General features: G+C 38.1%; 1 protein-coding gene and 2 pseudogenes across 7 annotated transcripts in view; 1 reads left to right on the forward strand and 2 right to left on the reverse strand.

Moving 5' to 3' along the window:
- Window positions 1–15,236, forward strand: part of LOC148351000 (uncharacterized) — an 86,000-nt gene that overhangs the window by 53,305 nt on the left and 17,459 nt on the right. For 6 of the 7 annotated variants that reach the window (XM_088319840.1, XM_088319843.1, XM_088319841.1 and 3 more), the window contains 5 exons: window positions 102–286; window positions 1,371–1,455; window positions 7,803–8,288; window positions 9,757–10,035; window positions 15,125–15,223. In XM_088319840.1, coding sequence (XP_088175966.1) covers window positions 1,426–1,455; window positions 7,803–8,288; window positions 9,757–10,035; window positions 15,125–15,223 — 894 coding nt within the window. In that variant the 5' untranslated portion in view covers window positions 102–286; window positions 1,371–1,425. The remainder of the gene's footprint in view (window positions 1–101; window positions 287–1,370; window positions 1,456–7,802; window positions 8,289–9,756; window positions 10,036–15,124; window positions 15,224–15,236) is intronic. The other variant, XM_088319839.1, reaches the window with a different exon arrangement.
- LOC148351001 (U2 spliceosomal RNA) lies at window positions 5,497–5,635 on the reverse strand (annotated as a pseudogene).
- Window positions 11,101–11,219, reverse strand: LOC148351002 (U2 spliceosomal RNA; annotated as a pseudogene).

Genomic DNA, 15,236 nt, shown 5'->3' on the forward strand with positions numbered 1-15,236 from the left:
TTGGCTGCACGGACAATACATGCCGGCAGTTGAATTCAGTTATTGAACACTAATTAAGTGGATAAGAAAAAAAACAAATAACCTCACATCTTCCCTTCCAGTTGCAGTTGAAGGCTTGTAAAGAGCTCCATCCACCTATTGCTGCTTGTCTGATACAGTTGGAGAAGCTTGTGTTCCAGAAGGAGGCGCTAAGCACGCTCCGTGACCTTCTGACACAAGACTTGCGCACATACCAGGAAGAGGGACGGAGACTTACCTGTTTCACACAACGAATAACAAAACACAGGTGAATAACTTCTCTAACATTGTTGTTTGACATTAAGAGATGGCACTCACCACAGAAAATTTTAAATCCAAAGTTGTTGTCATTCCCAAAGCCTATCGCAAAGTTGATGTAGGGTTGACAGTATGTGCCAAATTTGATACAAAATACAAAACACCAATGCACAAATAGCGAATATTTTGGATTAGAGCTAATCAAATCCAGTACAGTGTTTGTCTTAGCTGATATCAGACTTATATCAATGTTTCATGTAAACTCTTCTCGCCCAAACAACAGGGGTCAACAGACTACTGCCCGCTGGCTGTATAAGGCCTGCCAACAGATTAAATCAGGTCTGCAATACGATGCTAATTAAAGTATAAGAAAAAAAAGCCGCTTTTCATCAAACAATGACCATTTTTAAATATGTCCACTGGATGTCGTCAAAACCACGAACCACTCAAACGCAACCACTGTACATGGCTGACTATCGTTTATCAAAAAGATAACATTTATGGAAACACTCTTACTGATGGTATTTCATTTTGAAAAGAAGCTTATGTCTGAGAGAATACAATTGAACTCACCTGATTTTTTTTTTTTAGTCTGTGTCCCTTTGTGTAACCCCATAAAAACTCATGGCCAACATTCATATAGCTGGCTGCATATATGCTTTTATTAAATTTCATGCAATAAAACATTTCTGAAATAGCTCCATTGCATTGAGATTTTAAATGCAAATAATACAAATTTGTGCTTAAAATGGAGCTTATACGCTGCTATTAATCTTAAATTAAAGTTTTTATTTGGAAATGATTGAATTCATTTGTTTGTTTTTCAAAACTAATTAGATTAAATGGTTCCTTAGAAAATTGCTGAGGTATCTTATTTAAGACTCTATTGGCATATACAAAAAATTAAATACAGAAATTATCTATTTATTTTTTCCGGCCGGGCCCCTGTGAAAATTTTGTCAAACCAACCAGGACCACGACTCAATACGTTTGCTCACCCCTGCCATGTAACAGAATATTATTTGGGAAATTAATCAACATTTACATCAAACATTAACAGTTTAAAAAGAGATAATTGTCTATTCTATTTGTAGACCAGAAGAGGCGGAAGAAGAAACTTACAGCAGCATAAGCCCTTGTGGCCCCGGCATGCAAGAGAAGAACGAGGCGAACAACATGGTAGGGTGTAGAAAACTCAACACATGATGACAAGAGATGATGGTTGATCCCATGTGTGATTATTATTGTTACTTTTCCAAAATTATTCTCTTTGTTGTCAGAGGCCATTGTTTTTTCTTTGGAAACAGTGTGATGGTATTTAAATAATTTTATTTTTATACTTTGAAGCCACTGTTAATTCACACAGAAAATTAATTGAGTGTTCGTGTGTGTGCCTGTTTGTGTTTGTGCATAACCGCCGTCCCTGGCATGGATCCAGCTGTTGTCAGTCTTTCTTAGACAGTTGGAGTAGATACAGAGGAAACATCTGTCTGCTCATCTGGCTCTGTCTGACTCACACACAAACAAACTTACGCATTTCCACACACATATGCGCCCATACACTCATTTAGTAGCTCTCCCCTTAAAAAAGGAAGGTAATAGACTGACACAGTTGTGACAGGTAACGATGGGGGAAATAATTTTGAGTCTTATTATACCATAAAAGCTGTCTGAGTGTCATCTGAGTTTAAGCAAAGAAGCTTAAATGTCAATGGGATGACTGCCAACAGAAACAACACCCTGGATCTTGCAGACAAACGACAGAAAACTTTTTAGGCTCATTAAAGTGCTTCGGTTGTTCATTAATTCTAAAGAGCAAGATTCCCTGCAAATTGAGCAACCTCAGTTCAAACGGGGCATTCCATGGATGTTTTTATAATTTTATAATCCTATTTGTGAAGTTTTATTAATATATATTTAAAAATACATAAACCGGCAATATCTGCCAAAAAATACTGTTATTTTGGGGGTTTTGTATTTTTTTGATGCATTGTGAGCATAGTCTGCTTTTAACGTATTGCACTTAATGGCTAGCCAACAGTAATTTTAATATTTTTTGTCATTAACAGCTGATCACATGTTCTATATTTATATGAATAGTGTATTCTTTCAAAGCATGAAATGAAATGAAATGATCTGCATTTATATAGCGCTTTTCAAGTCAATGACTTCCCAAAGCGCTTTACATTGTGCTTCACATTTCCCAATAGCGGCCGTGATCTGTGCAGCCATGTAAGGCGCTAACCTGCTTATTGGGGGTAATTGGGGGTTCAATGTCTTACCCAAGGACACTTCGACATGTAACACGGACAAGCCGGGATTCGAACTGGGATCCCTTAATCCTAAGACGATCGCTCTACCTCCTGAGCTACTGCCGCCAAAGCATATCTAAAAATGACTCAAAATGTTTCTACCTCTAGGTATGTATGTGTGTGGTTTAGTGTGTGCAAAGTATATGGTATGATAAACGATTACTTCTAAGCCATGTTGTTTGCTTGCTATTGTGAGAACCGCACCATTTTGTCCTTATTGTTAACTCTTAAAATTTAAGAACGCCTCTAAAAAAATGTACCCATTTTTTGACTATGCATTCAAATCAATTTTAGGAATAAAATGTTCAGGTCATAAAAAACAACACAGAATTTTAGGAAATGTAAAGTTCTTCCTGTTTTGATTAAATTACTCAAAGCATTTGCTCAGAATATGAAACGTAATGACTGCATGCTATTCAATTGAGTGGGAATGGCAGCACGGGCCTTTCCAAACTGTACTCCCACGCTCTGTTTTACTGGTCTGCAATGAGCCAATCTGGTCGAAAGAGAGCCTCTGCAACATGTAGATCAGATCATTGTATTTAAATCTGTCAGAAAGTAAGACAAGTTATGTGTACTAACGTCACACTGTTCAGAGAATATTTATTTATCTCCAAATTCCATTGTAATAAAATTTGTTAATTGATCAGTGGTATCTATCATGGATTTCTGTACTTGTCGTTTGTACAGGATTGTTTTAGGTAGAGAAAAACATCTGCTAATTGGAGTAGCAGATTTGATGTATTAATTTATTTAAAAATCCACAGTAATGCTATGATGTGTAATTATCTTTTGGAATTTAATAAAATCTATCCTTGTTTAAATTATTACTTAACCTATCATTGAGTTAACCCTTCGTTTAATAGGCTCAGCCAAAACATCTTTAATCCTATAATATGTCAGCTCATTTTTATTTTTCCCACGTTAGTTGAGGACGGACCAGAAATTTAGCCTGAATTTATCTAGTGTGTGTATGTGTATTTGTAATGAAGGTTTCCTCGTAAGAATCGTAAAAATGTTTATGCTAATAAACTAGCCTGTAATCATAGAAGGACATCCAAAATGGCCATTCGTGTCCATATTGCTATTTCACAGCGAATCAAATGTAAAAGTATTTTAGGTGTAATCGAATTAAAGATGAAAGATTTTTTAAACATGTGTTATGAGGTTGTATATTTTTGCAATTATCATGTCAACATTGAAATTGCTATTAATATGCTTCAATATTTAAATCCCTCATTTATTTTGAATTGTTTTAAATGCAATTGAGTGAATAAATTGAATATAATGATTTTAGTTCTTTGACGCTTTTGCTTAATGTGTCTTGATGGACCGTAAGCACAAACCAAACCAGTAAAAAAAGAAACAAAAAAATAAGTTGGAATATCTTTTGCAGTCAGGTGGCCACAAAATCCCAAATAATGAAAATTCAGTTTGGCTGCAGATGGATGCGCCTTTATAGTTGATCAAATTGAATGTTTTTTTAACTTAAAATAAACAACTATTTTTTAAATATAGTTCCCACTACCTTTTAGTGAAGACGACTTTAATCTCTTTTGGGGTGCCTAGTAAACAATGTCAGCCATCTCCAGAAATCTCCTCAAACATCGCTGTTGCTTTCGGTACCTAATCAAATTTGGCTCCCAGAAATCACGGCTGGTAGGATATGAGGGCACAACACGCACTTAATGGGGCTCGCCACCAATTTAAACACTAACAACGTGTCAGGGAATTCTTCACAGCCTGCCTCTGGCATAGTAATGCTTTTGTTTGGACCGGAGGCACGGAGGAGGATTTAAGAGGCTTCTGATCCTATAAAAATTATGTTATATCAGATAATACCCTAGAATAAGAGTAAATGGTTAAACCCATGTAGTTGTGAACAAAAATGTCCCTCTTAAAAGGCAATCCACGTTCATGTCGAAATGAGTGCCCAGTTCACAGGGTGAAAATAATCACATTATAATAATCAGCTTCAAACTAATCCTAATATTTCATCCTGTAAACATGTTAATACTGCAGTGATGAGCAATGATACCGAGCTGCGGATCGCCTTTGCCCTTTCTCCCGTCCCACTGGGAGGCGAGTCCCTGGATTAAGGCCATACCGTGCACTAAACCTTTGGAATACCGCCACTTCATTTCTCTAAGTGGCATTGGCCTCGTTGTCACGATTGTTAATTAAAGTTGGATTTAGTCAAGTGGTGGGTCGGAAACAGCGGCAAATGTTGCCATTTTCATTTCTGCTAGTCTCTTTTGAGATATTAACTTAAGTGGACTTTGGAGTCTACCTCTTTTATCTAATTATTTCCGTGAGAGACAGCCTGGTGTTTGTTTCGCGGGGAGATGTTTTTAGATGAGCGAGCAGATGTTGCAGTTTCTCAAGAGGGATTTGTGTCAGGATTAGAACACACACACACACACACACACACACACACTCTGGGCTTGGTGACATCATGAATATTAAGAATTTCCCCCCCAAAAAAACAGAAGAGATAGTGAGAATAAGATGGCGTTCATTCCTTTTCCAGTCGATTACAAACTTCTGAAGTCAAACACAATCCACTCTAGAAAAAAAAATGTTGACAAATAAAGTTGAATGATGGTTGACTTCTCAAACTCTATATAAGCTGTTCCTATGATAATGAAAAAATATTCAAGATCCAAGTTGTCTAAATTCATTATAAGTAAATAGGGATGCATACGGCCAATTGTTTTTTTATACCAATGCTTCATTATTATATTTTCTGTAACATTTTTTAAGGGTTATTGTTCTATCTTCCCTATTCATTATCCATTATCAGTTATCGGCCAGCTCATAATACGCTATAAAGCCTAGGTCCCGGGACTCTTACTCTCAGCTAAAAGGCCAAGCTAAGGTCCTAGCCTTAAAGCATTGCTGCTATCATTGCGAATGCACCGTTCCCGGAGATACTGCAATACCCGGCCGATGCGTGGAGTGGACAGAGCAAGCTCTTACTCCATCTCCGGATTGCAAAAATCAATGCTAGTTCAATAATCCAGAACTACGGTCTACCACCGAGATATCTACATGTAGATTCTCATACCTAGCGGAGCATTTTGGAACCAGTCAAAGTCGATTCATCTAGATTCTTAGTGGGGTTTTGGGGTTTTTAAGGGTTATTGATCTATCTTCGTTATTCACTATCCATTATCCATTATCGGTCAGTTCATAATACGCTACAAAGCCTAGGAGCCGGGACACTTACTCTCAGCCAAAAGGCCAAGCTAAGGTCCTAGTCCTAAAGCCAGATTCTTTTTTTGGTTTGAACAAATTTATTGACACTAAAAACAGAAAACAATCATGACAATCTCAACAGCAATTAAGCACATTCACAATATTATATTCCAATATTACGTTTTTAACAGCAAACACAAAGTGAGGTTTGAACAAACCTTCTCGAAAATCAAACATATTCACAATTTCATTATATAACATCTTTGTTAGTGTCAATAGATCCGTCCAGGCCAAAGTCGATTGTCCTCGGTCTGAACAAATCCACCGACACCAACAGCAGCAAAACACAGCCATCAAGCATATTCACAATTTTTTTTATATTTGACAATATGACGTGACGATATGACGTTTTAACATTTTTTCCTGACATTTCCAACATCAATTAAACAATTTCAGAGTTATTTTCTTTTAACAGTAGTTAACCAGCGTGTAAAAGGCAATACTATTGTGCAAGGGCATATCTTAGTATTCGGAGCACAAATTCAGAACCACAGTCAACATGACAAATGGTAAATGATACCCATTATTAAGGTATGATGCAGACTTGTGCAGTCGGGGTCCCGTTGAAAGTAATCCAAGGAAACAAAATGTATATTTCCAAAGTTAAGGGTGGGACAAATATATATACACTATTGTCCGCTGCGACAACAGACAGATCTACCGGTAACTCAGCTTTACCATATTTCCCATCAGCCCGCGTTTGCTCCGCCCCTTATTTTTACACAGTTGCAAATACATATTATACATGGTTACACATATTTACGAAGAAAGACGGTACACCGAGAGAGTTTTCAAAGCTTTAATAATAATAATATAACTTTCATCCCAACCGTGCCTTTGAAAGATACCAACACGCTAGTAGGATCACGCTCGCAATATATCAAACATGACTGTGAAGATAAAGCTTCTTGTAAATGTGAAGTTCACGGTAATTCCTCTTCAAATTCCTTCTCCTAACTATCGCCATCAAATGCATCTTCCTCAGTATCGGGACGTACCCTAACTTTACAGAAAATGTATGCTAAAACTTAGAGATTGCAGTCTTTCTTGGCGCACATATTCTACTGGTCTTAATTTTACCTTTTAAACTCCTGCTCCGCTGGTGGTCGTTAGAAAAATTCCATAAATTAGCCGCTTCACTGAATAAGACGCAGGGCTGAACATTTGGGGAAAAGTAGCGGCTTATAGTCCGGAATTTACGGTATTTTGTATCCAGTATTTTTAACTAAGAAATATTGATATTCGTTTGTCCGGCAAAAATGTGTTATCAAACATCCACAGATTAAACAAATTCCTAAAAATCCCAGCAAATATTTTTTGCATAAAACTGCATGAACATTAACATATAATACTCATATATATTCAGATTCCTTATTGGTAAACGGCAGCTAAAGGATATCTGATACTGGCATCTGCTACCATAATACTCCTCAAAAAAGGCAGGTTTTGGTACAAATACTATGCCTTGTACTGTATCACTATTATTAAATCATGTTAGTAAGGCACCAAACCGTTCAACATTTGAGTAAATGTTTACTAGATGATGAAGAGTCAGGCACCAGTAGCAGGACTTGTTCTCTATACAACTCGCCTAATGGAGGGAAAAACATTGCCATCACCAAGAGGCAATTATTTATTCTTTCAAATATTTTCACTATTTGCAGAGCGCGTGGTTCTCATTGATATAAAGTGTTAACTATTACACTGATTACTGCAGTTTCTTCGACAACTTAGTAAGCGTGGTAGTCAAGGGCGAAATGAAAAGGTTTGTTTGGGTATCTTGTGCAAAAAAGAATAGACAACACAATAATATAGTCCGGATGAAATTAACAATTTTAAAAAACACATGTTTTATGTGCATGCGTGCTTTGAAAACAGAAACAATCTTTGTAAACTGACTGTTGTGCCTTGCTTTACTTGATTTTGGTGGGTTGTTATTGTCTTCGCCTCTTTCAGCATACACCTGAGTCCTCTTCCTCCCAATCAACCCTTAGCCAACAGCAGACAGCCAACAAAGAAGAAGCCAAGCAGAACTGGAGAGTCAGTCAGAGAAAAACGGGCCTCTCAAATCTACAGCGCGCTGGCAGCGTCAAAGACCTCATTAGTAAATTCTCCGGCCCAGAGCGTGACTTGTATCTTGGGTCTCCAACGGGTTATTATTCAGGAGCAGGAAGAGCTCAAAAGTTCCCCTCTTCTGAGACGATTTCGTCTTTGAATGTCAAGTTGAGTCCGACTGTCATCAGTCAGCTTCCTAGCATCTCTGTGACGCCTCCACTCAAGGAAGAAATTCAGCAAGCCACTGGATCCACTCAGAGCGACGCCAGAGTTGGCCAAACAAGTACAGGAATCGACTGTCCAGTAGTGAGCAGAAGTCAGGGGACAGATTCAAACAAAACGGCAGACTCTGGTAGAGATTCCGTAGTGGACTCAGGGATGGGATCGGTAAGCAAAAGAAGACAAAAAATATTGCATGGGAAAAGTTCCATATTTTTCTTTGCATGAAGACAAAATGACAGCATGGCGCTGCATGTCCATATACACAAAAATCCGAAGCATGCTGTTAATCATCAAACTGATCGATTGCCTTTAGTGTCTTTCTTTCCCTTTCTTGACGCTTCTGTAGTTTTTTTGTTCTACCATTTGAAATGATCAACAAATGACCATTTTCTTTTTACTACATATGTGGTAAACTTGATTTTGTCATTTGAAGTTCTTGATTTGGGTTTGTTTTTGTTTTTTGGGTTTGTTTTTGTTTCTTATAGAGGCTTCAAGGCATATAATTTTCCATTTTATATGCAGTGAAAAATATTCTCCCTTCTCCCTTGCCTAAAATTCACAACATATTTTATTATTGATTTGGTTACTCCACAATTACATCCAATCTAGATACATTTTAGCTGCTATTGTTTTTTTCCTTATTCAAAGTCTGTGCTACTAACAAAACAATAGGAATGTTTGGCTGTGGGGATCAAATTACAGATGGGCCTAAAATGCACACTAACTACACTTATTTTTTCTTTTTTTTTATGCCTCTGTATATTTGTGTATCCAGAGTCAAATAAATGAAGGAATCAAGAATGAAAATGTAAATTTCTTTTCAATTAGGAAATATAGAAATGAATTCAATACAATTCAGGGAAAATCATTCTCATCACTGGTCAGCATGAGGTTTGGGTATTGGATTTATAACGTGTTTGCCAAATCCCAATCTTTAGTGAATAATATACAACAGTGGAAAAAAATGCGTCCAGTAACCGGTTTAAGTCCCACACGAAACCTCCCAAGCCAAGTTTTGGAGAACATTTGAGTCTGTTGAATTATTATAATGCATTTAAGGTCCGTTCTAAAATACCTCTTAGGAGCTGAATCTCCATTTGTGAAAAGTGTATCGTCAGTTCATGTGTTATAACGAGTTACCAAATTTTCCAGACTATAAAGCGAGACTGTTTAACTTTTCAGAATGCACTTTGCAGATCAGTTTTTCTGGCACTGAGTAAAAATAGTGTCATAATGAGACAAAATCTAGTGCATTTTCCTATTTCATCTGTACCACTGGTAGTCTAATGGTAAAGTTTTGACGCCCTCACCGCTGTGAGTCGGGTTCAATTCCCGTTGCGAACAATGTTTTGTGATTTTATTCAGCGATACTTTATTGACTGAATAATCATTGCGCTATTGTATGCTGTAAGTGTCCCTTGTCCCTTTAGTCCGATGCTCCTTATGTATCATAACTATATGACAAAAGACTATTTTTAGGGGGGCGCCTTATAATTTGGTGCGCCTTATAATGCAAACAAATACACTAATTAGCAGCATTTTGGACACAGGGAAAAAAAAATGTCAAGGACCTCAGATGAAAAAGTGTCAGGTGTGCATATGATGACTAAAAGGGTCCCTTTCTTCTTTTCAGGAGCCCGAAAGCGAATCGAACAAGCAGTCGGACAGCCTGTCAGAGGAGGAGCCTTCAACTCCTCGAGCCGTGCCGACCAGTGCCAAATATCAGCTGTTCCTCGACAACGATCTGAAGAGCAATGGTTTGAGTGGCAAGGATGCAGATGGTTTGGGGGGCGGCGGGTCAGTGGCGGAGAACGGCTCCAGGCTCTTGCAGTGGGAGACCACTCAGCCGGGGATCAACAACTTCCAAGGCTCCATGGAGTCGATTGCCTCGCGGGACTTTGAAACTGATAGGGTAGGTGTGGCTAGTGAGTGCCCTGAGAGTGTGTAGGCGTCATAGTGTGATTCATAGGAAGGGAGCGCATCCGTATTAGGGCTGCGACTAACAACTTTTTTAATAGTCCTCTAGTCACTGACTATTGAAACGATTAGTCGAATAATTGAATGATTATTATTTTTTTCTTACATTTAGCATGAAGTTGATTTAATTATGTGGAAAATGATAATGAACACAGAAATGTGGGTACATGCCAAAATTGTATTGTCGGTACTTTGTATTTAATTTCAAATATTTTTGTCTGGCACAGTCTTGTTTACCGTTCAATGTTTTACAGCTAAATTTACGCCTTTAAATTGTACACTGCATTTCATCAAAACCCAGGGTTTGTACAGGTGCTAGAAATCCTTGAAAATGCTTTAATTTAATTTTATGTTTTCAAAGACTGAAAAGTGTTTTCATTGTTGGTGAAGTGCTTGTGAATGCTCCTCAACAAGTCTGTTAGAAAATAAAACACGGCTGGTGGCATCGCTTTGCCATTGCATAACTGCTGGCCGCTAGTGTTAGTTTGTATGGAATTGTCGCACCCAAGAGAACAGGTTTATGCAACACCTACCGTAAATTCCGGACTATAGAGCGCACCTGATTATAAGCCGCACCCACCACTTTTTAGGTGATTTGTCACTTTTGTACTTACACAAGCCGCTCCCATGTATAAGCCGCGTGCGCCCGCATTAATGCTTGTGACACAATTACGAGTTTTACCCAGATAAGGCTAACTTTTCTGTTTGAACAAATTTATTGACACTAATAACTGCAAACAAATAATGTGAGGTTTGAACAACCCTTCTCAGCAATCAAGCATATTCACAATTTCGTTATGTAACATCTTTGTTAGTGTCAATAGATCAGGCTAATTGGGGTTTGGGGTTTTTAAGGGTTATTGTTCTATCTTCGTTATTCATTATCCATTATCCGTTATCGGTCAGTTCATAATACGCTACAAAGCCAAGGAGCCGGGACTCTTACTCTCAGCCAAAAGGCCAAGCTAAGGTCCTAGCCCTAAAGCCTTGCTGCGATCATTGCGAATGCACCGTTCCCGGAGGTACTGCAATACCGGGCCGATGCGTGGAGTGGACAGAGCAAGCTCTTATTCCATCTCCAGATTGCAAAAATCTGTGCTCACTAAAAGGCTAAGCTAAGGTCCTAGCATCACATTAAGGTCCACAGTCCAAAAATCACAGACGGTAAAGGCCAAGCTGAGGACCTAGCATCAAAGCCTAATTACATAGATTGTACACAATTCTTGAACCACAGTTGGCATCATGAATGGAAAATGATACCCGTAATTAACGTATGATGCAGACTTGTAAAGTCCGGGTCCCGTTGAAAGTAATCCAAGGAAACAAAATGTATATTTCCAAAGTTAAGGGTGGGAAAAATATATATCCACTATTGTCCGCTGCGACGACAGACAGATCTACCGGTAACTCAGCTTTACCCCAATTCCCATCAGCCCGCGTTTGCTCCGCCCCTTCTTTTTGATTTGTCCGTAGAACACATAACAGAATAAATCTCTAAAATAAATACATTACAAAAATATACAGTTGCAAATACATATTATACATGCTTACACATATTTACTAAGAAAGACGGTACACCGAGAGAGTTTTCAAAGCTTTAATAATAATAATATAACTTTCATCCCAAACTGTGCCTTTGAAAGGTACCAACACGCTAGAAGGTTCACGCTCGCAGTGTATCAAACGTGTCTGTTAAAAAAAGCATCCCGTAGTTGTGAAATTCAGGGAAGATCGTCCTCAACTTCCTCTTCATAACTATCGCCATCAAGGGCGTCTTCCTCATTATCGAAACGTACCTTAACTTTACAGACAATGTAAGCTTAATCTTAGAGGTTGCAGTCTTTCTTGGCGCACATATCCTACTGGTCTTAATTTACAATTTATACTCCAGCGCCGCTGGTGGCCGTTAGAAAAATTCCATAAATTGGCCACTTCACTGAATAAGCCGCAGGGCTGAACATTTGGGAAAAATACATTACAAAAATATACAGTTGCGAATACATATTATAGTCCGGAATTTACGGTAAGTAAGGCATTGTGAAATTACGTATCAATTCTGGACATTTATTATGGGCCATGCAAAAAATTAAGGTAACTGGGAAAGAATTGTCTCAATAATATTTACACACACATTTTTCAGATTCACAAATATTTTCACAAATTTCTCAAGATCTAAAAATCCTATGTCTTGATAAACACACACGCAAGATTAAATATCACATAAGAAAACCGCAGATGTATTAGTGGCTCTGCGAAACATGATTCACACTGGATTTCTTCTTTTGATGGTACTGGGGAAATTGGAAAATTGGCGCTGGAAGTCCTTTAAAAAGTGCCTGAATTTGAAAATGGTGTACAAACCTTGAAAACCGTATGGGTATAAATACTATTTGAATCTTACCGAGGTGAGTCAGACCTCGTTTTGTTTACCTGTCCATGATTTTTAGGCAGTAAACAAAAAAATATATTATGAACAAAAAACACCTGTTTTGGGCTTTAGTGAATAATACTGTATACATGATATACTGTATATCTGTAAATATTTACACTGGCGATCAAAATTAGAGAACAACTTATATATATATATATATATATATATATATATAATATATATATATAAATGTTTAAAAAGATACTATCTTAACTGCTCAACCATTCTACAACAACACTTTTTACAAAATAGATAAGGCATTTCAACCAAAAACCTGTATTTTGCCAAAAATGTATTGATTAAAATTAGAGACCACTAAATGGTGCTCTTCTAGCACATGGTGCTGATTTGCTTGACTATCTGTCAACCACTATTTAACTGGCATTCTAACTGCCAGTTTCACTGATTTTGCAAGATGGTGGGCAGTTCAACAGTGACTGAAAACCACCAGCAGCTGGTTGTCCAGATGAAAATGAAGAAGGATGACCCCATCAACCCTAGCAAGACAAGTTGATTGTTCCGAATCTGTGATTTCAAAAACATTGGAATTTTTACAAAGTTACAAACTCATTCAAGTCGCCCAAGAAGACTGGTTGTCCACGGAAGGCAAATGCAGGAGAGGACAGGACAACTGCGGAGGATGTCAATGAGTAATTGTTTCCACACTACAGCTGTAATTGCCGAACATGGTTAAGATCGGTCTTGCCGTTTAAGAGCTTTTGGACTGAAGGCCCACACAGCAGTGACCAAACCTCCCATTTGCAAAAAAGAAAAAAGCCTTAACACTAGACTGAGCTTTGCTGAGGAGCATGTTGTGTTGGCAGAGGAGAACTGGTCCAGAGTTCAATTCAGTGATGAACGCAAATTCAATTTTTTTGGGTCTGATGGGAAGCATTGTGTTTGGCGATACATTGGAGAAACACTAAACCCAAAGTGTTTTAATAAGTCAGTGAAAGTTGGGGGAGGAAATATCTTGGTTTGGGGCATGTTTTATGCTGCAGAAATTAGTTCTCTTGTACAGCGACATGGCCCAGTGAATTTAGATGTGTATCTGAACCTTCTTCAAAAGCACATGGTTCCTTACTTGCGTTCATCGCCCAATAAGCCTGCAGTCATAACGTAGGTAAATGTTTCATGTCACACAGCAAACCGGGTAAAGAATTTCCTTGACGGTGAAAACATCTAATTAATTGCATGGCCTACCTAGAGTCCTGAGTTTCACACAATAGAGAACCTCGGGAACATCCTTGGCCACAAAGTTATGGTCAAGAAGGTCACTACAATCACCGAACTTTGAAGGAGGCTGGAAGAAGAATGGACCAAAATCAAACCAGCGCAGTGTGAGAAACTAATGCGATCCTGTGGCCACAGGTGTGCTGAAGTCATTCACAGCAGAGGCCTTTACACTGCTTACTAATTGCTGACTTTTGTAACCTTCATATTTTTTCCATGCGTAAGTCATTGTTTTTTTCTGTTTGATCAGTGTTTTCTGTAATTTTGATCAGTGCCATTTTGAAAAATATTTTTGGGGTGAAATGCCTTTAGTCATTATGTGAAAAAAAGTGTTGGAGTACCATGACATACACAATAAAATGTCATTTAACTGTGGAACAGTGAAGGTGGTATTTCAAACTTGTAAAAAAAACCTGTTCTCTAATTGTGATCTCCAGTGTATATTTTAATTGAATTTTTAAAATGTGTTTACAAAACGTATTTTGTATTGTTTTAAATGACTCATGTCATGATTGTTTTCTGTAATAGTCACGTACCAAACAAGGATTCTGGCTTTGATGCTAGGTCCTTAGCTTGGCCTTTTGTGTACTTTCTATGAAGTCACTATCTTTGATTTTTGCATTTCGGAGATGGAATATGAGCATGCTCTGTCCACTCCACCTCCGAGAACGGTGCATTCGCAATGATCGCAGCAAGGCTTTAGGGCTAGGACCTTAGCTTGACCTTTTGGCTGAGAGTAAGTGTCCCGGCTCCTAAGCTTTGTAGCGTATTATGAACTGACCGATAACGGATAATGGATAATGAATAACGAAGATAGATCAATAACCCTTAAAAACCCCAAACCCCCATCACCTCATTACCCAATTCGATGTAGTGTATCCCATCATTCTAGTTGACAATATTATTAGGTTTCCCATTAATGGGTATTTGTTTTTAAAAATAAAGGGGAAAAATGTTAACCTTTTAAATAAACGGCCCACAAGTGTGAATGTGGTGGTGGTAGTGGCTGATTTCCTGTTTTACCAAGCAACTAACTGGCCACCAGTTTACGGTTAAATACCTAGGCACCCACCAGTTTAAACACCGACCTAAAGTAATACATTCAATACAGTATAGTAGAAAGCTGGGTAAGCTGCACCTTTTGAATCTTTGAGACCAGACACGCCTCACCTCTTGTCAAACGGCGCCATCTGTTGGTCACATTTAAGACTTCGTGAATCCTCTGGCTTTTTGCGGTTATCCCTGCCCCCCACTTAGAAAGCATCATAGACGATGTACTTCTTCTTACCTGTGTGGGAATGAAAGAAGGAAAAGTGAAAATGTAGCTAACTCGCATTTAACATTTGTGTGTGCTTTGCAGGCAACTTTTGTTGAATGCCCTCGAGTGTTCAACAGTCCCTACACCATGAACATGAACGCAGCTGCTGATTATAACATGTACAAAACAAATGATTTTAAGGTTTGTGGAAGCA

The sequence above is a fragment of the Urocampus carinirostris genome, chromosome 16, assembly GCF_059441175.1.
Source record: "Urocampus carinirostris isolate Australia breed hairy pipefish chromosome 16, RoL_Ucar_1.0, whole genome shotgun sequence".
NCBI lineage: Eukaryota > Metazoa > Chordata > Actinopteri > Syngnathiformes > Syngnathidae > Urocampus > Urocampus carinirostris.